The 24,032-nt window shown below is 44.0% G+C and overlaps 1 protein-coding gene across 1 annotated transcript; it reads left to right on the top strand.

Annotated features, from left to right (window-relative positions):
- Window positions 1–1,442: 1,442 nt before the first annotated feature.
- MYOT (myotilin) lies at window positions 1,443–22,483 on the top strand (the record flags this gene model as incomplete). The annotated part of the gene is made up of 14 exons (XM_080353328.1): window positions 1,443–1,505; window positions 2,059–2,200; window positions 2,822–2,845; window positions 3,563–3,682; window positions 4,285–4,543; window positions 11,186–11,788; window positions 13,874–14,027; window positions 16,461–16,562; window positions 18,567–18,616; window positions 19,182–19,314; window positions 20,413–20,620; window positions 21,095–21,260; window positions 21,761–21,894; window positions 22,311–22,483. The coding sequence occupies 14 exons, from the start codon at window positions 1,443–1,445 to the stop codon at window positions 22,481–22,483; spliced, it is 2,331 nt and encodes a 776-aa protein (XP_080209454.1).
- Window positions 22,484–24,032: the final 1,549 nt, after the last annotated feature.

Genomic DNA, 24,032 nt, shown 5'->3' with positions numbered 1-24,032 from the left:
CATGTACCTATCTGCAACCATACAAATGTGGCTCCAAGACAGGGTAACAGTCAGCTAGAAGACCCCAGATTTGAAGTTACTCTACCCATCATGTTACAAATGCTGTAAGTACCAAAAAATACCATATGGAACCAGGAGCATCAAGCGTAGGATCCAGACCCTGAAGGAACACATACGTTTGTCTGACCTAGAGCTCCATCAGGGTGCAGAGAAACAACTGTAACCTTAAGGAGAGACTTCTTACCTGCCAAGCCATGACCACTCATATCTGGTTCCTGGCAGGCTGCAAACACAAAGCAATACTGCCACAAAGGTAGTGGTTCAACAGGTGAGGAGTTCACAAGGGGACAGCGGCCTTAGCAACCAATCACTAAAAAAGAAACAGCAGCTTTGTAACCATCTGCCAATACCTTAAGGTACTGTTTGCATGACCACAGACACATACAGGCACAAACATAGGACTCAGCAGTACATGACAACATCAGGTACTATACAATGTAAAATAAGGCTCTGAATTCAATGCCGCAGGTGCTAAGAGCAGGAGAGGGTGAACAGTTGGCTTGATGGATGGGCAACGCAAATCCCAGGGCACCCTGTAGCACGTCAGCAGCTCAGGAGTGTTGCATCATACCAAAGAGATCAGCAGGGGATATATATATATTGCTCCTACAGCCAGCCCAAAGTCAATTCAGCAATTTCCATGCCTTCTCCTGGCTGACGAACCAAGATCCAAACCAGGAACATTCATTTACAATTGTGTTTGTCTTTCCAGGTTCACAGCGTAAATCCAAAGGCTAAGCCTCTTTGCAAGTCTCAGCATTCTGGCAGGGCCAGAGGAATGTCACAGTAAGTGCAAACATTGTTGGGTCAAGTATACTCAGCCTCCTGAAGACTCTGTCTCCATCCTGTCCTCTTTATTCCTCACCCCCCATGCTAGGAACAAGTGGAAAGCCACCAGTGTTCTGTTCACCATTGGTTCCTCAGCCAACGAAGCCTTTAGCAGCCGTTCAGTTCACCACAGCTACACCACTTTAATTCAGTAATCTGTAACCTACCCTCAAAGAGCAGGTTACACATATTTTAAATTATTGTTTGTAGCATTCTAGAAATAATTTGAGAGGATCGGCTCAAGCACATCTTCAGCAAGTGACTAAGAGGCAAGAGTCATCACAATTATCAAGATCTAGATACTAAGCTCTGTAAAAGGGCTTTCTTGCTTAATCAGAAACCTTATTGTAATCCCTGCATCAGTTGAGCTTTAAAGGAGGATGTCAGGACAGAGTACCAAAGTTTCTGGAGACTCTCCACAGGGTATTTATTAGACTGGCACATGAACAACAGAAAAACCATTCTGAATTCGTCTTCTGTCTCAGAGTAAAGGGCAGTCAGGTTTATGTGTATGAGAAATTCAAACTATAAAATCACTTTTCTTTGTTATATAGATGCAGAGTCCCTCAGCGAGCCTGACCGGGTCTGCCTATGGAAGCACACCTGTGTTCACAAAGGTAAAGAGCACAGGTTGTCTGAACAACATAGCTTGTTCTGAAACTACTAGCGTTAGATTTTGAGTTTTCTTGCTTCATCAGAAGGTATTTCAAGGCTGGAACATTGGTTCATTTACAATTGAAAAAAGACAGTCTGTTTCATTAATGATGCTATCAAACTAACATCTTAATTGGTAAGGCATCCAGACAGACAGAACCACTTACATGAATTAATCTAATTTATTTCCTACAAAGTAGGCTGAAGTGGAAACCTCTCATACTAACCTCCTTTATTACGCTGTATCCACTGGAATAGATGTTTCTTCCTGCATTTGTATCCTTATTTAAAAATGCACAAGCAAGCAGAAGGCTTTTAATGAGTACTGCTCTACAGGTGAAAAATCTTCCACTCACAACCCACTGCAAATACATTTAGAACTAAATCAACTACTATAAGTAAAATAAAAACATGTGCATGAGATCATCTTCACTGAAGGGTGTATCATTCTGTAATAATTGCTTCAATAGGGAAATACTTATGTCAGCCATTTAACATCAATTTTTCCTCCTCCAGGGTCTACAAAACATAAGAGCTACAAAGGGTCAATTAGTGGTATTTGAATGTCGCATTCGTGCTACACCCACCTTACAGGTTCATTGGTACAGAGAATACGATCAGATAATAGATTCTGCCGATTTCCGAATACTACGAAAAAGTAGGTATTACTACATTTGTTTGATGTACAGTAATTTTACTGCGACAATGATAAGACAGGAACAAGAACTGCTATAAAAATGAGGAGCTTGTACATGTTCATGGAGGCAGAGTTCAGTTTACAAGTACCAAATGACCTGAAGTCACTGACTGTACCGAGTCTGTGCTTCCTCTGCAGCACACAAACAGATCAGGCACAATGGGAGGAGATGGCCAGGCTGTTTGTAGGGAAAGTACTACTGAGCCACGGAGGCATTGCCACTGTATATTATAACTACCAATGAACTCAGGGAAAGAGGAAAAAAATAATAAAAAGCAGATTTTAAACAATTTGTGATACCCCCAGGTACAAGGTCATAGCTCCAGCAGGCCAAATTCACAGCATCTAACTCCAAAGTCAGTAGAGTCTGTATCACCTCAGTGGAGATGTGTTGAACCATCAGGTTCCAGCCAAACCTGAGCTTCCCCTGTCTGGATGGTACTTCTCTTGATGGACAGAAAAGGAGATGGTCTCGCTGTAACCAGGGTGACAGCTGAGGTGGGAAAAGGAGTGAGGGCTGAAAGTCTTTCTTCCAGTCTGGCATTATAACCATTTGATTTTTTTCTCTCTTATTTTGGGCAGAAGCTTGTTCATCAGCAGTTCCTGGTAAGTACACTGCACATTTTTTGTTAGACATCTCATTGATTAATTACCCCACACTTAGTTTTTCCCATCTCATCCAAGATAAAATAATAATGTTCAAAGGGTAGCCAGAAGATAGCATTTGGTGTCAGGCTAAGAGCTTTCAAGTTCTTAGTTTTGACACAAGTACCTGAAAGGCCCCGATTTTTTTCACAACACAATGAAAAAGGTATTGTCTCTTTTACATTCAATCCATTAAGAGCACCCCATGTTAAGGTAAAACATATCAACCATTCCGACCTATAATATTTTCTGGGGTTTAGACTTCACAAAATGGTTGGGTTGGAAAGGACCTCTGGAGATCATCTGGTCCAACCCACCTGCTGAAGCAGGTTCACCAGAGCAGATCACACAGGAATGTGTCCAGGTGGGTTTGAATGTCTCCAGAGAAGGAGACTCCACAGCCTCTCTGGGCAGCCTGTTCCAGTGCATATGCAAAAAAATGACAGAATTTAGCAAAATCATTGTGCCTTGTTTCATTAAATTCACAGGAAGAAAGATTCTTCCTTCAACTTTGCTTCTTCTGAATCCCTTGACTTCCCATGCCCTTTACATCACTTTTTTGCACTTCATTGCTGCCAAGCCCCATCACTAAGTAACAGTCCTTTCGCAAGTACCAGCTCCTGCAAGGTAACATTTGACTTTCATGACACAACAGCATACCTGAATTTGTTCTTTCAGAGGAAGTCTGCACCCTAGTTATTACAGAAGCTTTTCCAGAAGACTCTGGAATATTTAAATGTGTTGCTGAAAATGAATTTGGATCTGCGGCATCCAGCGCACGCCTCTCTGTTTCCCCAGGTAAGCACATGGATTTCTGAGCTGAGCAACAAAGCACAAGAGAATTTGCTGCTGCTCAACATCAGGCAGAGTCACAGATATTTACCAAGCAGATGCCAGGCCCAAACACTTTTGTAGGTTTAAGAGCAGATAAATGCCCCAAAAATGTAGTTTGTATGGGTATCTCTCAAAGCTGGATGCAAGTTATTCTGCATTTCTGCTTTTGGTCCCTCTTCCTCCCAGGTCAAGGAGGACGAGGCGAAGATGATGTTCCCTCTCACAGAGGAATCTCATCCTTGAGCTTCGTATCTTCAGGGTTTCCAGCTTAGCTCAACACATTGGCTGCACCTACACCTTATTGTAACAGATGACTTGCCTGGTTTGTGCTGAAAGCCATCTCCAAACAGAACAGCACCTTGCACGTAAACCGAAGCTCACAATTCCCAGTGAGAAGCCAGCTTTGGCTAATGCAGCTGTGCAGGTTTGGGCCTCTGCAGAGCCCAGGCAGGTTGAACTCTCATCCACCCACATAGACACCCCAGTTTCCCTTCCCCTGTTACTAGAGCATGCTGTACTGGTGAGCCACCACTTTCTACCTGACTTGTGGACAATTCTACTTCCAGGAGCAAAAGAGCTGGAAAGCTTTGCAGGTGCTGCCCACAGGCCAGCTGTGCAAGTCACCATGAAGAAACCCACCTTCCCTAGGAACATCCAAACAGGAGCCAAGGACCGAGATGTGGCTGCCCTGCCATCCTACGGCACAGAGAGCCCAGGGCTGGGTAGTCGAGCAGAAGCCACAAACTTTGATCAGATGAACTCCGAGAGTGAAGCTGAAGATTTTCATGGAGCTTATGAGAATTCACCTCAGGCTTCATCTCTGAGGTAAGACAAAGAGAAAAATTACATCTCTGGGTTAGTTTTATACAATACTTAGCGGATGAAATTTCTAAGGGGCCCAGCAAGACAACAGCAAAACTCCTGTGCCCCAGACCCTAATGGGGAAACATGCACATTCAGTAACCTGAGCTGTTTGCCTAAATGACAATGGGAACATGTAACAACAGCCCAGCTACAGAACAGCACAGACTGGATTTGACAAAGTATGTGACTATCTAAAGGCTCAGGTAAGTGCCTAATGGCATTTTCAGAAGTGCCTATCTGTAACAACTTTGAAGCATCACCCCAAATAATTAGTGTCTAGATGACCTTTGGCTCCTCAGCAGAGCACGAATCAAAGATCACAGTACTTGGGAAATTTCAAGGTACAATTCTGTTGCCACCACCTTCCTCTGCAGCCTTGGCCAAGAGGCATCACCTCATGTTTCTGTTTCCCATTGTGAAAGACAGCAATAAAACTCGAGATCCTGTAAGCGTAGTGCAGATAGTACCTGCAAAGCACTTTGTGGAGGAAAAGTACTGACCCAGCAATCTGCTGGATAGAATGAAAACTGTCCCATGCCACAGTAGGGACATTCCCAGCTCAGGAAATAGAGATTTCCCCCCAGGATTTAGTGTTCCATCTTATAACAAGACTCAACTCAATTTCTATCCCAAATGCAGCTCTCAAGTAGCTTTGTAGTTATTGCATTATTTAGTTATCCTCTTTAATTTTTCCAGAGAAACAAAACAAGTTAGAATGCACATATTACCAATTGCATCCCATATTTTTGTGGTGTTTCTCATGTGCTCATGGGCAGAACAAAGACCTCAAGGGGTGACAGTTAAGAGGTCCAAGCCCAGCACTACAGAGGAGTTTCCTCAGTCCTGTTTGTGAGAGCTACAAGGCAGCTGAATGCCACGTTGTGTTGCAGCAGTATAGTTACATCATGTGTAAATGGCTGTCCATGACAGAAAGCATTCTCTATGTTATAAATTACTTGGTTGTCCTCAGCTGCTTTAATTAAACCAGCTATTTTAACCATTCTGAACACCCTTCTCCAAATTCACTGCAGGAGAGATCATGTTTCAATATAGGTTTCTCTGTGCACAGGATTTTTTTTTGCTAAATCACTGAATAAAAGCGAGTTTCCTTCAAAAACTTGCAGGCTGCTAAGAGGAAGCTCTCCGTTTAGCTTCAAATCCTTCCACAAAATCCAGGCTTGCTCCAGAGCAATCAGGCTGGACCCCAAGCAGACCCCAGTGCAGAATCAAAACCCCGGTTTAAGCTGGTTTTTACAGATTTGAGGAGCCTGCAGCACTTCAAAGCTGTGGAGGGCCAGCTTGCAGCCTGCTGGGGAGCTGAGCATGTGCTGTTGTTGCCTTCAAACATCACAAGCCAAGCATGGGAACCCAGCACCATCTTCAAGTCAACTCCCGCTCAACCACCCCAGCTCCAAACCCCTAGAGATAAGGCTGCCTGCTTGAGAGTATCTAACGCAGATCAGTGTTGCGTTTCCTGTCATCTTTACTCAGTAATTGTTTTAAACAAGGGCAGACTGTTAATTGTCTGCCAAGCAAAAGTAAAAACGAGTCATAAAATCTCTGGCATAATTACCTCTTGGAAGGAATGGGGGCAGTAGGAAACATTTTCTAGCTGTTCTTCTAGAACAGGGCTGGTTTTCCAACCTCTCTCCAGATGTCTCAAAGGCAGCAGGAACGACTGTATTTTGGCATTTCTAACAAGCAACCTGCAGGGAAGCTCTTTTAGATGGTACTTGCTGCTTAGGATGATTACTTTTAAAGTTTGTTGCTTGCAGCAGTTCCAGTGAAATGTGTTTGTATTTTTATTATTAAAGTTCTGGTTAGTTTGAAATACAGTACCCGATGTCCTGTGTGAAGGGATATAACATAACCCAAAATTAGCTGTGCAATAGCTTTCAAAAATTGGGGTTATATAAAGAATTAACTAGCATATAGAGTTGTAGAGTGCTTTAGATCGACAGCAATGCTGAACCAGATTTTGGAAGGCATCATGTAAATCTCGAGATAAAAAGAGAAAATTATTAAAATTTCTAGATACACCCATCAATGAGCATTTAAATATCTTCAAAGCCCACAGTCTTATTGCCACAAGCTTTGAAACATCATTATGAATGAGACTCAACATTATGAATGCTGCTTTTACCTCAAACTAAGCAATTATCTCTCATGACTAGCTGTACAATAGCTGTCATGTTAGACAGATTTAGCCACATAACTCTCTCATGTAATTTATGTGGTTGCAACTGTAATTACCAAAACCAAAAAGAAATACCAACAATGACAGTGATTACAGAACAAAGCTCTTTCTGGGAATAGCTATAAAATTAATGAAGCCCTTGAGCTCATACTCCTCCAAATTATTGCTTAGCAATAGCCACTCTGCAAAAGTTAGAAAACACAATTCTAGAAGACTGTCACTATCAGCTACTCTTTCCTGAGCCCTCTATATCTGCAGCTTACAGTGTCATTCTCAACAGCCTTAAAAAAGCAGAACAAAATTTGTACTTATTATTAACTTTATTAAAGGAACTTAATCCAAGCAAAAGAAGAGTCTTCATGCACTAAGTATACTGCTAGGTCTTTTAGGTAGCTTTTAAGATTCCTTAATAAATAAGCAAAAGATTCTTAACTTTTTTGCTAGACATTTTTTACTACACGACTCAAGCAACTAGAACATGGTCAGACACAACAGGTCACCATTCATAGAAAGTAAACTGAAGCAGTACAGAAGAGCTGGTTTCTATCACCTCGCAGTGCTGGTCAGAGTACTATTAAGTTACCCCAGAACAGGCTACAAGATTTATTCCTCTGCTTTCATCAGCTCTAGTCCTTTCAATTGTTTTCCTACCTTCTGGATCTCGTGTTTTCTGTTCCTTCTCTTTCACACAAGTCGTCCCAGTTGTGTTCAGCCTTTTAAGTGCATAAAGCTGTCCTTGAACTGATACCTTGCAGCCGACTTTAGTTCTGAAAAAGAGCATACTGCACCCTCATTGAAGTCGATGGAAAGCTAGGGAGCCTGTCTGAGCACAGGCTCTGACTGTCAACACACTCCCAGCTTCCTATGGACTAAATGACCACACTACAGTTGTCTATTTTTTTTCTTAATTATCCAACTCTTTGCAAACTACAGATTTTTTTTCTTCTTCACTTAAGAAGCAGGTAACCTCTCCAGCAACTGGGGAAACGCTTCCTGCCTTAATCACTTTCATCACGAGCAATTTAAATAAATTAGTACTCAATTAACACCTGCTCTATAGACTTAATTCACAAACGGTGTTTAAGTACAAACACTAAACGTAGATTAACTCTTGAAGATCACTGTGCTGAAAGACTCACCTGTACAGCCAAGAGAGAGAAAAGGCAGCTTTAAGACCACTCGCAGCCAAGCGTTGTGTTGTGTTGTTTCGTTTTAAAACAATAGCGTACATGTTAGGCAAGAGTTACCTAAGCATGCTTAAAACGCCATAATGTTAATTTAAGATGTAAGTAAGCACCGAAGCCATTGATTAAAGGGATACAAAGCGCCTAATTTGCCAGCAGGATCTGTTGCTGCTCTGGTGAAAACACCACAGCTGCATCCTTTCGTGCAAGTAAACATCTGTAATAATATACACAAACAGCAAAATATCAAATAATTTACCACCAAGTATCTTCTCTGTTCTTCAGCTTAGGACTCTGCAGACACACCCACAGCAATGCCGATGCTCCTGACTAAGCTCCGTCCTAGAGCGAAGGTGCGGGCGGCACCGGGGATGCGGATACGGCGGCCCCGGGCACCGACGGGGTTCCGTGGGGTGTCCTGGGTGGTTTTTTAAACAACATTTACATCTGGCTTTCAAGTTGCCTTTAAGCACACAGCCTTTAAAAGCGGTAACAGTGTGTTATCACTGCAGAGGCAATTAGCTACAGTCCATTAGTAAATTAGAACTTCTCCCAGGTAACAAGTGATAGGACAAGAAGAAATGGCCTCAAGTTGCACCAGGGGAGGTTCAGATTGGATATTAGGAAAAATTTATTCACGGAAAGAGTTGTGAAGCACTGGAACAGGCTGCCCAGGGCAGTGGTGGAGACACCATCCCTGGAAGTGTTTAAAAGACGTGTAGATGAGGATCTTAGGGACACGGTTAGTGCTACAGTAAGTTTATGGTTGGACTCGATGATCTTTAGGATCTCTTCCAACCAAAATGATTCTGTGATTATATGAATTTAAAAAGGAATTTCCTTGAGGTAGTGAAGTGGGATTTTGAGACGTTTAAACATATTACAAGCAGTCCTTCCTCGCTGCTCCCTGACGGCTCTCATGGTCAAAAACAACAAGAAGCAGCAGCTTTTCTGTTCTATAGCCGTCGGTTTCTTCGTTTCTTCCCCGTCTCCCGCTGAACACAGGGATGTACTCGGGAGCCGCAGCCGCTCCATCCCGGGCTGGGGAGAGCCGGAGCCGGCAGCTCTCTAACCCTCCGAGCCGGGCAGCGCTCCCGCGGCCGGAGCGGCGGCTTGGGGGAACCGCTGGGCTCCCGGGGCTCCTCCCGCGGGCCGGCCCGGCGGTGGGGCCAGGCTCCCGCTGCCCCTGCGGGTGATTCGCTGACCACGGCCACCTGCCCAAAACGCGGGCTCCGGCCCTTAAATGAAGTGTCCCCGCGAGGCCGGGGCTGGCGGAGACTCTTATTGTGACAGCGGTAGGGCAGGGGACAGGCAGGTCCTGCGGTGGCATCTGCCGGCAGCACATCGGAGTCCCCGGGCTTACAACTCTGCGCAGAGGGGCTGCTATGACAGTCCGGGGCAGTGAATGACGGTCCTTTCCCAAAATACCGGTTAAAGCCCAGGGGACAACTCCCAGGTTGTAGGTAAGGTGCTGTGTTCGGTCAGTTTTCGGGTTTTTTTCTTTTGTTAGTTTCTTTCTCCATGTCACTTTTTACTTCGAAGCTGATCAGGGAGCTGGCGTGAGAAATTGCAACGCGGTGGGTAATGTGGAGATGAATATGTACCTCTGAGGTACGGTGGTGTCAAAGTTAACGTGGGAGGCAACAAACGCGGGGGGGCAGAAAGATTCTTTTAGAAAGCAGAAGTGTCTCTATTACTACTTACTGGTTTTGTCTTGTAAGGTCAAAAGTCTCCATAGATTTTTTTTTTCCCCACCCAAATCAAGGTGGAATGATTTCAGGAAAATGTAACTTATTCATTACTGTGACAAGTGATTCTGTGCATCGTACCATGTTTAAGTGCATATCCTAGAAAATAAAGTAAATGCTGGCTTTTTTACATAGCCTACAGGTAAAATTAATAAATCTGTACACATGCAGTGATATAAAAACTGTATTAAAACAAGATTCAATGAGTTTTCTGCACCAGTGAATGAGACATAGTGTGGACATGCTCCAAAAATTTGAGCCAGCTTCAAATTCCGAGAGCATAACAAGGGGCAAAACTAGGGAATTTTTACTAGAAAATCTTTGTTTACTTACAGTTAATTTACAACTCATATCGATAACGACCTTTAGGAAATGAAAGCTGTGGATCTTTAAAACGAGAGCGATGTCTGCAGTTGATCTCCCCCCACGGAAATTTATGACCTCGGGAAGCCCTTCTTCGGGCTCTCCGATGAGAGGAATACAATATACTGGGTATATATAGCAGCGAAACAGCTGATCGCGGTGGGGCAAGATTACAATTTTTTCCAGCACATGTAACTGTGTGGATTTATATCCTCATTTTTTATTAGTAGCTTTACATTTATTTTGGGTGGTTATTTATTTATCCTGGAGCTGAAGTTGTTTGTCAGTTTTAATGAACTTGCTCAGTTCACTCTTATGAAACTTTTCTGGGGTTTGAGTTGGTAGAAAGCCCGAGCTTAGGTATCAAGGACATGGAAAATAAATGCAGGACCTCTGAGCAGCTCTGCTTGCCTTGGTTTATCCTGCAGCTATGTCATTTGGGCAATTCTTAGCCCTAACAGCAAATCTCGGGAAATCACTTCAAATGGAGAAGGAGAGTTCTTGGCGTTCCAGTCCCAAATCTCAGTTGGATATAGAAAGCTCTGATTCAAAAATCATTAGAGAAGAAATCAGGATACCTTGTTTCAAAGGTTTAGGTTTAGGCTTAAAAGAAAGTGGCATCAGTCTCATGCTTTCCTATGGTGTAAGGAATTTCTCAGCACAAAGAGCCAATCATCCAAATAACAGTACAGTTAGTATTTTGACATGGCACAAAACTGCAGGATCCAGAGATCTTCAGTTAAGACGATACATAGCAAATTGCCTTCTTTAGCAGTGGGATCTATGGTTATCTGTAGATTTATGCAGGTGGTGGGTCATCTCAATAAATTAATTGCTATTTGTTTTAGAATTTACTGGGCTCTCACAGATAACATAGTGAGCACTCCACCTGAGCCACATAGAGCGCATGACTTGTTATTGTAATCCAAAATGTTCATACAGTTCTGGAACAGTTCTAATCAATCCTAAATCCTTTTATTTTAAGCTCAAGCTTTTATTTTCAGTTGCCTGAACTTCGTACTCTGGATTGCTAATGACTGCTCATGAAATAGTATTTTTGTGATTCAAATGGTGACATACAATATCTTTTATCTGTATTGTCTTCCTTAAGGGAAAATCCACACCAAGAAAGCCTCTATTCTGCAAGGCAAGGGTTCCATTCTATCCAGGAGCCCAGCCAAGAAAGCTTTTGTGGCCTGCCACCTAGTTTTTACCAGTCACCTATCCAAAGCCAATTATCACCAACAAAAACCCAGGACAGCCGTGAAACCTCTCCTATGAGTGTCCCTAATTTACCATCCATTTCCTCTATGTGCCAGCCAACCATGTTTAACTATGAACGTCCAAAACACTTTATCCAGTCTAAGAATGTGTGTCAAGGGCAACAGCAGCCTCCGGGACCTGCAGCTTCAAGCGAGTCAAGCAAACAAATCAAACAGTCCTCCATCCTAATACAGCCTCGTAACCCAAGTGGGCAGAAATTCTCCTCCTCGTCATCACTGAGCTCTTCAATCACGCTCTCCTCGCCTTCCTGTAGTGCCCCTAAGGAATCCACATATCCCATCACACCTGCATCTGCGCAGTCTCCTGCTAGCTCATCATCCGGGCAACGGCTTATATCCACGCCTAACCAACCCCCCGCAGCATTCCTGTGCTCAGTGCTACCCTCGCAGCCCGGCTATAACAGCCAAACTCCTTCTCCTATGGAACCTCAGTAAGTATATACAGGCTTCTAACCTCCCCTTGCTTTCCTCTGGCCTGGCCTCTCCCATGCACTGATCATCCCAAATCCAACTGCCTGGTGAAACGCCAGCTCGGCCAAAGCCAATGGTTCAACTCCCATTGACTTGTGATGTTCGAGGCAGGACTTTGCATGGATCAGGTTAGGAGGCTGAGCGCTTACCTTGGTGCCTGTGGGGGAGAGAGGGGTGTCCACCGGGAATTAAACTGCCTCCAGGCTGCTGTGTGGGTTTTCTGGAGTCAGTTTGAACAGTTTAGTTTGATTCGATGGGAATCTCTTATTTTAAGAGTATTCAGAACAGAAGGTGGACACAGATCTCAAATGAATGTCTCTCAACAAGCATGGCTTACAAATGGGGAGGCAGGGGAGAAGGCAGTAGTATTTTCCACATATAAGCAATTTCAAGATTTCTAGTAAGTCTCAGCAGTATTTTCAGATTCCACATGGTGATGGGACTCTACACTCACCTACAATACGGTTTTCATTAATGATACGTGCTAGCAGAAAGGCAGCCACTTGTAAATCTTACCCCTTCAGACCAAGGACTAAATTCTTTCCTGAATATGTATTATATCATTTTGCCTTTGGGCTGCAATCCAAATATCTCCCAAGGTCAGTGAGATCTCAAAGGGAGCTGGGTCTTGCCTTCTCACCAACTTGTATTCCTGCCAGGATCAGCTGGAGGTCCTGGGGAAAGTCAGTGCAGAATACGCAAACACACACTCAACCGAGGATACTAGAGGGGTGACAGGGGCAGGGAAGTCCTGCTGGCTTGGATATAAACTCAGGTTTAAGCGTCAGTTTGTATTCAGGAAATCTGAATATATCTGGGGTTTTTTTGAACCGTGGCACTGTGGAAGTGGAAAGGTAAGACAGAGCGGGCAAGCTGGGGCACTCGGGAGTGCGTGGGGCTTAGGTACAAACCTGCAGTGACCAATGCGTTTTGTGTATGTGGTGTGGGGTTGTTTGTTTTATAGCAAAGGGCTTTGGTGCCTCACTATGCTTTTCATATAAGCTGCTCTTAAATGCAACATCCTGTGAGTTGAGGAATTATTTTCCTAATCATGCTACAAATGGGCAAACAGGGACATAAGACATATTAATCTGTTGGGTAAATTACTAAAGTTTTTAAGTTATAACTTGAGCAAGTTATTAAGCCCAAGCAGTGCTGGGAATACGTACCAGAATTATAACCCTTTTACCCTATTCTAATCAGCAAAACAAATTCCCAGGAGACAGGAAGAAGAAGATTTTGAATAGAAATCGTTGCTGAGTGTAACTGCAGCGCATGGGGCCCCACTGTGTGTCATGAACTGGGTTAGATCCTGTCAGCACAGGGTGCTGTGACCTCTTGTAGACCTTCACAACCTGTTTTGAAGGATGCTCCTCTTTTTCTAGCACATTTCAGAATCCAGTCTACTATCCAGCTCCAAGACTTGATTGTGTCTCTTGATTGTGGGTTACAGGATCAGGCTGTGGGGAAGTTGCAGCAAGGGCTCCTAAAGCCCCAGCCTTGCTTGGGGCACTGAACATCCAGGCAGAAATGCTGTATGAAGTAGCTTTCTGGGGCCAAGAAGAGGACAACTAATAAGCTGTTTGTTCATACCTAATTGATCAGTTTGTGACCTTGCTGTGGATTTGCAGCACCCAGGGCCTTTTTAACAACTGACATCATAAAGGAATGTAGTTTTTGAGGGAGAACTTGCTCCCCGACAGACTCCCATTGCTCAGAGGAGTTAGTGGCTCCCTCCAAGCACCACTGGCCTCCCTGCACACATCTGGGTCAGGGCAGGACACAGGGATGCTGAACGGTGACCCACAAACTGCTGTGAGTGCTGTGGAGAACACTCAATGACTGGGCTAGACCATGATGCTTCCCCTTAAGTTCTTGATAATCGAATACATGACCTGGTCTATCTATCTCCCAGATGCTTTACGGGTTCATTTGAACCACAATTTCTAGGTAGCAGGTTCACATTTTTGTGTGTATTCTATGAAACTGTAGCAAACAGTCAAGCAGGCCTACAGGAATAACTTTGTTTTCTCCTCCTGCATGAGCAGTTACTCACAACCAATGTATAACAAACAAGCTAGCATCAACTCTATGCAGAAGACATCAGACCAAGAAATTCGAGGAACAAAAGAGGCCCTCATTCAGGACTTGGAAAAGAAACTCCGATGCAAAGACAACCTTCTCCAGAATGGCAACCAGGTAAGGGAAACCTGCTGGTTACAGAACCAGTTTGCTCTGACTCTTGGTAGCGCAAGCAGGGATGCAGAGATTAGTTCTAGTATGCCAGGGACTGGAACCTCCGAACGGAGCTGAAAGCAGAAAGAAATGCAGGAGTGACATTGTCCAAGCACCTTTACTGAGAACCTCAACAGATCCTAGCAAGGGTCTTTTGAGCCGTTTATGACCAGAATATTCTTTCAATGGGAAGTAGCTGAGCTTTTCCATTAGAAACATTAAAAAAACCAAAAAACAACCTCTTCCAACAGCAACTCCATTTTCAATCATGGCTCAGAGCTGGTGTAAAAGGTGTAGTTCTGAAAGATTTACATCCAATCTCTTAATTTCCCAACACTCTCTTCACAGTTATGTTTGCTATTAGAATGTGCTGATGGGCCAGGTTCAGCTCAGCCCTGAGAAGGCCTGTCCCAGCAGAGCAGCAGCACACAACTAGTGCATGGTGAGAGCTGCCCTGAACGTGTGGCAAGGGAGATGGCTGCAGAAGGTCTGTCTGTGGGTATCTCCCATGGCAACTGAATGCCTGCATCTCCTGTGACTTCAGTAAGGGATGCATTGACTTCTGAAAGCCACCTGATGCAGCAAGGTGGATTTGAGCTGCTATTGGTTTTCCCTCTTCTCCTCCCTTCTTGGCCAGCACGCACCATTCAAGCTGTCTTTTAATTTGTGCAACTAAATTAATAAGGCTAAGGTGGGGACAAAGGTACATGTTTAGAGCTGAGCTCTCTGCTGGGGATCCTGCTGAACATCACATCCACAGACAACTAGAAACACAGGGAGAATCCCTCAGTTCTCCAGACATGATTTCAACCTCACTTTCAACACTGGAGTTAATAAACCACCCCAACTTGTTAGGAACTTGGAGAAGAACCAATATTTGAAAGCTCATTCTAGAGACCACCACTACCTGTGGTAAACCTCCTTGATTTCTTTTTATATGAACAACAGCAAATCCAAGAAATCAAATGAGCTTTTATCATAAAGAAGGTCTCTTAGTCTCAGTATCTACTTATTTATTCTGCAAAGGCAATCCCCTTCACCAAGAAATCCAAATCTAGGAGAAAAAATTGCTTACCAGTGGGGAAACACATCACAGCAAGCTAGAGAGAGCAGGTCTGTGATGTGGGAACCAGAACCTTCCTGCTGGCTGGAGGCAGCCTGGTAAAAGCCCAGTATTTATAGTTTCCATCTTCTTTCCCCTGAAGTAGAAAGGATTTTTTGCATTACCATCAGTGGGAATAGGTTTGTGTCAGACATATAATTTCATAATATTGAAGGAAAAAAAATACATTAGGTCAATCTGACTTAATGTGTCCCTAACAGGAACGTCCTATCTGCTGTAAGAAAGCTTGCCATTTCAAGCCAGCTTTTCTTTGCATAGGAAGCCAGGCTAAAAATAAGGCTTATGCAATCGCCACTCTGTGTCCTCCTCCCCTTGTCCTCCAACAACGTCTGAGCCAACTGGCCAATCTCAGCCACACTTGATACAACCGTAATGACCCCTGGGATATTAAGCTCTCACAGGTTTTGCCAAAGGTCTCTCTTGCTCTCTTCTAAAGAAAAGTCCCACAAGCCTCCCCAAACCTTTATCTACCCAGGAGTAGCCACATACACATCCTGTACACGGTAGAAATTCAGTCGGAGGTCATCCTCACATCACAAAATCCAAGCCCAAGGTAAACTTAGTGGGAAGTGAAGTGTCAGGTGTTCTGGTGCCCAGGGGACTAATGTGCTCTTCTAAAGAAACCCAACTGACAGGACTTTGATTTAACTCCACTCATATTTATCCCTGTGTGCTGCATCCACATTGTAGGAACTTGCTGTTACATGACTGAAACGCATTCTTGCCTCGTCTCAAGACAGCACCCAGCGTTTCAAGAGGTGGCTGTTGCCCTGGCATAAACTTCTCTCATGCTTTCGGGGTAGCGGTGCTGCTCTCTGGCTGTGCCTACTGCTGGGGTGGCTCTTGCTTTTTTGGGAGCAGGGGACACTAGCATCCATCACGCCTCTAGCTCCTGAGCTAAATCCACAGCTGAGTGACTCGGGAAGTTTTCCCAGTGCTAACAGAAAGGTACCCTGGGACTTACTCTGGCTTCTGAGATACTGCCATCAGTTACCCATAAATAAACCCAGCAGAGAAAGAGGAGGAGTGGAAGGCCACAGATGGCATTAGAGAGGCTTTGATGAACAGGCAGTTTAATCTTTTATGCATTTCAGCGCTGTATATATTGAGGCTGACTTCAGTAGGCATCGCGCACTGCAAACCCTCTGGAACAGACGTGGTGTTTCCATTCAGCCGCTGCTTTCATTGACAACAGCATATTCATGTGCTCTTACAAGCTGATCTGAAATATTAAATTGACTTCTGACTAGAATTCCTCTCTGCTCTGCTTTAAGCGATTGACTTATGAGGAAAGAATGGCTCGCAGGCTGCTGGGACCAGTAAATGCTGCATCTGTGTTGGAAGCACAAAGCGAAGACAACATGCAGAACGCGCAGGTAAGTGGAGACCTGTCTCCAGAGTAATGCTTTCCTGTGATTATGTTGTGACCTGCTTGTGCCTGAACAGCCCAGAGAGATGGGGTTTGTTTGGTACCAGTGCAGGGGAGGGAAGGGGCCAGCTCTCACTGATAGAGCTGTGTAGAGAAAGGGTTTGGGTTTTTCTTGTGTGGGTGGTGGCAGGGGGGTGGAATTTATACACCATCCCCTTGCTGGGCCTGATTTGTAGGAATGACCTCTCCGGGGAGGAATTCCAACAGCTGCTGCACAGCACGTTCCACCCTGCCTGGGACAGGCAGGGAGCAGCACAGCCAGGATACAGGTACCCACTCCCTAACAGCCCAGGCTTGCCCAGGACAGCGAGATTTACACCTGTTTGGAATAAGTGACATTGACCACAAGAGGTCAGGGCCTTGGGGTGGGATCGGTTGGGTTTTAGCCCTTCCAGGGGCCTGCAATCATTAAGAGAAGGCAAAGCAGTTATTTTAGCAGCCCACATGCTGATAGACCAGAATCTATTACAACTGGCATTTCCAAAAGCATTTTAGTTGGAGACTTGGATCATTTGTGGGTTATTCAGGCCAGTTAAAAACTCTCTTTAGGACTTTTGCAATTAAAATAGTGGAAATGTTTGTGAGGTGGCACTGGGTACCTGTGCAGCCAAAGAAAAGGTCCCTCCTGCTGCACACATACAAAGAGCAGCGCATGCACCTTGCACAGCACAGCCAGCAAAACTCCTCCATGCAAGAGACACTTAAGATCACATCAGTGGAAGACTATACCATTTGAGCTATTTCTCCCTAACCTTACAGCACCAGGCAAGAAGGGAACATTATCAATGTCAGAGAGCAAGGGAAGCCTCAGGTTTTGCAGAGAAGAAGAAAATACTCAGTCAAAACAGGATGACTGACAGCTTCTCAGGGTGTGTGAAATGCTGCATAAAAAGGAGTATTGGAAGGAGAGACTGGTTGTGTTTGGGAGACCTTATTGCCATTGTTCAGTCTTATTTTTAAATACTGTAGCCACTGATTTATTCAGCCTCCTGATTCCTCAGGAACTTAACTACAGAGTCAGTCCATATAACAGAGCACTAGAATTATCAGCAACTTCATCACTACAGCATCATTGCACAAGACAAGTAATAATTGTACAGAAATTGTGTAAATGAGCAGACACAAGCAATTGCCTTTGGACTCAACATTGAGCTCAGTCCAGCAAGGTAATGCTTCCCCTGAACTGAAGACTGCTGCTCTGCTTGAAGTTTAAACCTGGGCTTAAATGTTCCACAGGACTGAGCTACAGAGCACAGAACCAAGCATTGTATTGGCTCAATGCAAATACTCCAGACATTTCCATGCAGTATTTCATCTGACTCCACTGCTAAAACGAGTCACTGGTAATAAACTCTGCTTGCGTTTTCCAAACATCCAAGTTCCCAGCAGGAATCAATCCTGGGTACTTTAGCAGATCTACTCATGTGATTGTGGAGTCGTCAGTGAGCTTTAGTTGGTGCTGTGATCTAGAAAGAAAAATATTTTCCAGCTCAGCTTGTGTCCATTGCTATTGGTACCATATTTAAGTGGGCACAATACAGCATTCTTGCCAGCGATTCCACTTCTATTCCTGCTATAGGGAAGGACACTCCGTACTTAGCTCTGATTTTAGATACTGTCCGTGGTACCGCTCCCCTCTAACAAAGGTTATTGGCTGGCCAAAAGCATCGTGTGCCAAACAAAACTGCTGCACCTATCACCTGTGCGGAGTGATGAGAAGTTGTGCCATTCTATTAATAGTACTTGTTACTGTCAGGGCAAAGCCGGGGGTGAAAACAGCGTGTGGGAGCTCCTGGTGCAAGGTCCTTTACCTCTTGTCCCAGTGACTTCTGAAGTATTCAGTTTGCTTTTAAGCAGCAGCCAGTATATGAAATTCAAATGGCTTCTCATCCAGTTTATCGATAAAACTTTGTCTCTAAGTTGACTCTCCTCTCTTCTTTCTCTTTCCAAGCATCAGAACGCAGAAAACATCAGGCTGCAGGTTCCCACAACACATGTAAGGTAAACGCATAAACTTGTGCTGTGCTGCTCTTCAGGAACTTATTTCAAGTGTTTCTAGACGTTAGTTTTACTTCACTACTTATTGCTTTTGCTAAAGTAGGAATTACTGAATTAATTTACTCCCTTTCAACTAAAATGCTACCATTTGTGGATGGTTGATGATGCCTATGATCTTAATCCAGTCGATTCTAAGCATAACACTAAAGGTTTAAAGACTCCACTTACCTACAGCAAATATACTTTGTATTTTAGAATATTGATCTCTAGTCACAGCAAGGTCCAACAATGTAAATGATGAAACAAGGCACAATTAAACATGGCCTACATTGCTCTCGTAAGCTCTTTTGGCTATTGGGCCAAAGATTAAGGTTCCACATGTTAGGCATCTGCAACTTGAGCAAGATAAGTGGTTGACCAAAACCCACTTCTTACAGCTGAAAACCAAACCAGAGCTGTAGTGTCGGATTCCTAAATGTGTTGAGGGACTCTAGCTGCAATGAGTGCTTCAATGTCATTTGCACTACGGTAACTTTTACACAATTCACTGTTTCTGTCCGCTTTTCAGGAGCAGACCGTCCTCAAGAGGCGATGACCGCGGACATGACTCCATCCAGGAAAAATTTTTTCAGCCACGTTTTACACAAGTGCCTGAAGACGTAATTATTGAGGAGGGGCGATTCTGCAGGCTCGACTTCAAAGTAATACCAGCCTTTCATTTTCCGTTCCATTCGCTCTATGGGGTGTGTGACTCCAGGAGAGGTCTCTGAGCTGCAGGGCCTTTGCACTTTAATAAGCCATAGCACTAACAGCAGACAGTGGAGGGTCTCTCCAGGCGGTATAAACCAAGAAACAGGAGATGGCTAAGCGTTTCAGCATTTTCCCTTGGGAAATGTAAGTGGAATTAGCTGCATAAAAATCTGCTCAAAGCTAAATAGTGGTAGATATGGATGACCACAGAACATCTTCTAGACCGTCATCGGGAACAATGAATAGTAATGCCCTGCCGAAAGAAGGTGTTTTGGGAGGGAACCTTGTGCTTTGCACTAGGATTCAGTGGACACATGTCCATTTAGGACTAGCCTACGTTTAATGAGTCTTCTCTGAGCTAACTGTGCCCTTGCTGGAGCAGACAATCTGTCAAGGAAATGCCATGATTACAAACAAAATATCAGAATGGCCTGAAACTGCACGGCAATTGTATCAGCCCCAGGGTAAGAAGGAACCTTGCACACACAACTTCACTGCAAGGGGTGTTTGCTGCATTGTGGTTTGACTCGGTTTTTCCTAATCACTTCTCATGTCTTTCCTTAAGGAAACTCTTCCCAGACTTAGGCATGACCTTAGGCCATTTTACTGTAAATTGCTTTAATTTTGAATGTCATGGACAACCTGGAGCACCTCTGTGGGACAGTTTATTTACATACATTAACAAAACAGTATGGATGTCAGCGCTGCTGACAGTGCTAGCTGTGGGATTAAAAGGGTGAGTTCCTCCCCTCCATGAACCCACAATGAGTATCTTTGGCCTAATCAAAAACACTTTACAAGATGGGAACAATAGGGCATTGAAGGAACAGCATCAACTGTCTTGTAGCTAAAGCTCATCTTCCCATGGCACTTGACAACACTTCCTCGCTGTGCAGCACCACATTAATACTCAAAACTAGGCAAGACTGTAAAATTCTGCAGTGGGATCACGATTTGATCACTTATTGGCATCAAATTTCCTATAGCATTGAAGGGCTTTTATTATCTTAAAGCTGTTTTACTCTTCACTGCTTTCCTCTCCTTCACAGGTGAGTGGGCTGCCGACTCCAGATGTGATGTGGTATCAGAATGGAAGAATGGTTCATCAAGATCAGTTCCATAAAATGATAGTGTCAGAAAAGGGATTCCACTCATTTATTTTTGAAGCAGTCAAATCATCTGATGCAGGGACATATGAATGTGTGGCTGTCAACCGTGCAGGAGAAGCATCTTTCGCAGTGAAAGTGGAAGTAATTGGTAAGATCGAGAGCACTGATAGTTACCTGGCCACACATGGAAAATCTCAGTAATCCAATGCCTTTGTCCCTCCATGTGTTTAGGACATAAAAAAATTAAGAAGCAGAGGTAGATCTCCAGATATTCAAGCTCAAATAATAACAAACACCTTTTCCAAGACTATTTTAATACGTACATCTAGGATGCCATATATCTTCAAAGTACTTCTAATGGGATGTTTAGATGTAGTGGGATGTCCAGAGTTTTAGAGTTATTAATCTCCCAGAACTGATAACATATATTGATTGACTCTCCTCCTGAAGTGAACTGTGTCTCCTATACCTTTATGCTCATGGGAATTGCCTGTAGGCTAAGGAGCTGCAGTAAGGAACATGTGCCATCCTGAACTGAGCATTCCAAAATCTTAAAAAACAAGCGTGATATTAGCATTCAATACTTGCAGTAATTCCTCTTTATCTTTCCTCTTCAATTCAGCAAAAGAACATCACACACCTCCAACTTTCATCTTCAAGCCACAAAGCAAAAAAGTTTTTGAAGGTGATACAGCCAGACTTGAATGCCAGATCTCTGCTATCCCAACACCCCGGATTTACTGGAAAAGAAACAACGAAATGGTACAATATAATACAGACCGAATAAGGTATCCTACTAATGAGTTGGCCATCGCTGTGTTAGAAAACAATTACCAGTATTTGTGAAGTCAAATTTGAATTGGCTAGTTTCTAAAAGCAGCGAGCTGGAAAGCTAGATCTGCCCCTCGTTTATGACACGTGGCAAACCAGCAACATGCTTAATCTTGTTTTGAGGGCACAGAGAGAAAACTGTGACCTGATGCCGCTCTGGATTCCAGCAGCAGTCACAAGGCCCACGGAGAAGTTTTAGGACTGGAATGTGCACGTTCCACATTCATCGTGCTCTGAGGCCGTGGGGCTACAAAAGGGCCTTGATGCCACCTGAATGCTATCATGATGCAAATCGCTGGTGCCTCATAACACAAACACAGTGTTTATGTCTAACTAGTTTGCAGTGCCCTGCAAGAAATGTTCTAGGGCTGTCTCAGCTCCTCAGCATGTAAACGGACTGATTTCAATGTCTCCTTCCCCCTCCAAGCACTTACACACAAACACCTTCATTTTTCAGCTTGTTACATGACAATACTGGAAGGATTTGCCTCCTGATTCACAATGCAAACAAGAAAGACGCCGGCTGGTACACGGTCTCTGCTGTCAACGGAGCTGGTGTGGCCACGTGCCACGCCAGGCTGGAGGTCGCAAGTAAGTACCACATTGCAGTGCCACAGCCACTGCTCAGACTGCCACTGGCACTCGTGTTCAGGACGACTCAAAATTAACCTAATGAAGTTTAGGCTGCTGGGAGGATTTCTTTCCAAACATACTGAATTATAGAGAAAGCAACTATCCCAGGAAAAAAACCCTCTTTTTAGTACCAAGACACAGAGGTGTGTCCTTTATACATTGTCTACATCTGGTATCCGCACTGTTAAAATACTACAATTTGATAGAAGGAAGGTGAATATAAATCTCTGGTGTCTGAGATATGGGCTTGTCTGTTAAATTCTTCCTAATGGTTTGTTGGTTTATGTTGCAGACAAAAAGCAATGGGGTTGCTTTACCAGGGGTCTTTCTGCAGTCTGGGAAGACACTGAAAGAGACTTTTTTCTTTCTTCCAGCACATGCGAATAAGCCAATTCCAGCCCCAAAGCAGTTACGGGTTCGACCAACTTTTAGCAAGTATTTGGCACTTAATGGAAGAGGACTGGACGTGAAACAAGCTTTCTCACCAGAAGGAGAGTTTCAGCGTTTGGCTGAGCAGTCTGGACTGTACGAAAGCGATGAACTTTAACTGGAAATGAAGAGGAAAGCTCACATCTATAAGAGACAATTACAACATAGATGCAGTTAACTGGTGATTGCTCTAATTAGCAAAATACCTATCTACATATTTTTACTTTGACTCTTGCACATTCAGCTGTTCCCGTTTTACCATGTTAGATTTTATTTATATGGTTTGGTAACTATAAAATATAATACTCAGTAAATGGTTAACTATAAAGCCTAAGAAAGCAGGCTCATTAGTTCTTACAGGTGTGGGTGGTTTTAGTTCCACCTGTGCTTGGTTACATGCTAAAGTAGATTGGTTTGTACTGCTTCTCTAATATCACTAGATAATATCAGAAGTCTGTACTGTCGAATAGACTAGACTAGAGTGTTTTTATGAGAATAAACAAGAGGCAAATAAAATTTTAAATAACCAACATCAGCTGTGACTCTTCCTTGACCTGGTAAAGCCAGGTTGTGGATGTCTGGCATCAGCAGCATCCCAGCAAAGATGGATTCTTACCCTGTTAAGTCTGACACTGGTCCCCTCCCTTGTCTGCTCCCCCCTCATTTGTCATCTCATGGCTATAAAGCAGATGCTGGCACTCCCTTAGCAATAAAACACATCAGTGAAGCAACACCAATAGTTTCTCTCCTTGCATCCTTGACCCAAAAGCTGCCCTGTATAATACAGAGCGTCAAGGCTGCCATGTTCTCCCTCCTTGCTCCTGTAATCAGAGTGGCTGTGACTTCTCTGCCTGTTGCCTTTCAACAAGTTGTTGATCTGAATCATCCATATGTTTTGTGTGCTGCTATTCACAGCTGCCTTGCTCAAAATAATAAATACCATGAAACCTGATTTTGCCGAACTCCAACAAACCTAATCTCTGAAGATTTTTCAACTGTACGTGCTAAAGGGAAATTTGCAAGGGTAGAAGCAGCCTGAACTCCTGCTGCTGGTCAGTAAATCCCATGAGCACCTTCTAAAACAGAAAACAGTGAGGCTGCTGTACACACTGCAGTACCATTAAATAACACCCCCAAATCTGAACTGCACAGCATGAGCTGGTAAACTCCCAACAAACGCCTGCAGCTCTGTCACCACACTTGTCCTCTGGGCTGCCCGAGCACCGAAAAATACACTAAAATACCTCTTGCTGCTGTGCTCTTTGCAGATTTGAGTTGATGGAATGCGGACTGGTTCCCAGTTTGCCCACAGGCTTCTCGTGAAGGCGCAGATGCTGTGATGCCCGGGCAAGGGCGTGGGACCAGCACCGAGCAGCAGCACCCGGAGCTCTTGTGAGGTCTGGGAGCCCCAACAGCACCTGAACTCACCCTGTTTGCATTAATATACATTTAAATGAGCATATCCTATGTTCCCTGCTGCTCTTCGCAGCAGGAAGGGAACTTCCTAATCGCCTGAATTTAGCTTGGAAGCAATTTATGGTTTAATTTCCACCCCCCACCCCGCTCCAAAGGAAGAGCTGCCAACAAGGGAGGCGGCTCTACCGGGCACCGCGGGGACATCCCCGCTGAACACTGTGATAAAACCAAAACAACGATGGTAGGGAGCT

The sequence above is a fragment of the Nesoenas mayeri genome (genome assembly GCF_963082525.1).
Source record: "Nesoenas mayeri genome assembly, chromosome: 14".
Lineage (NCBI taxonomy): Eukaryota > Metazoa > Chordata > Aves > Columbiformes > Columbidae > Nesoenas > Nesoenas mayeri.
Note: the sequence above shows the minus strand (reverse complement) of the source record. Positions and strands in the feature narration are given on the sequence as shown.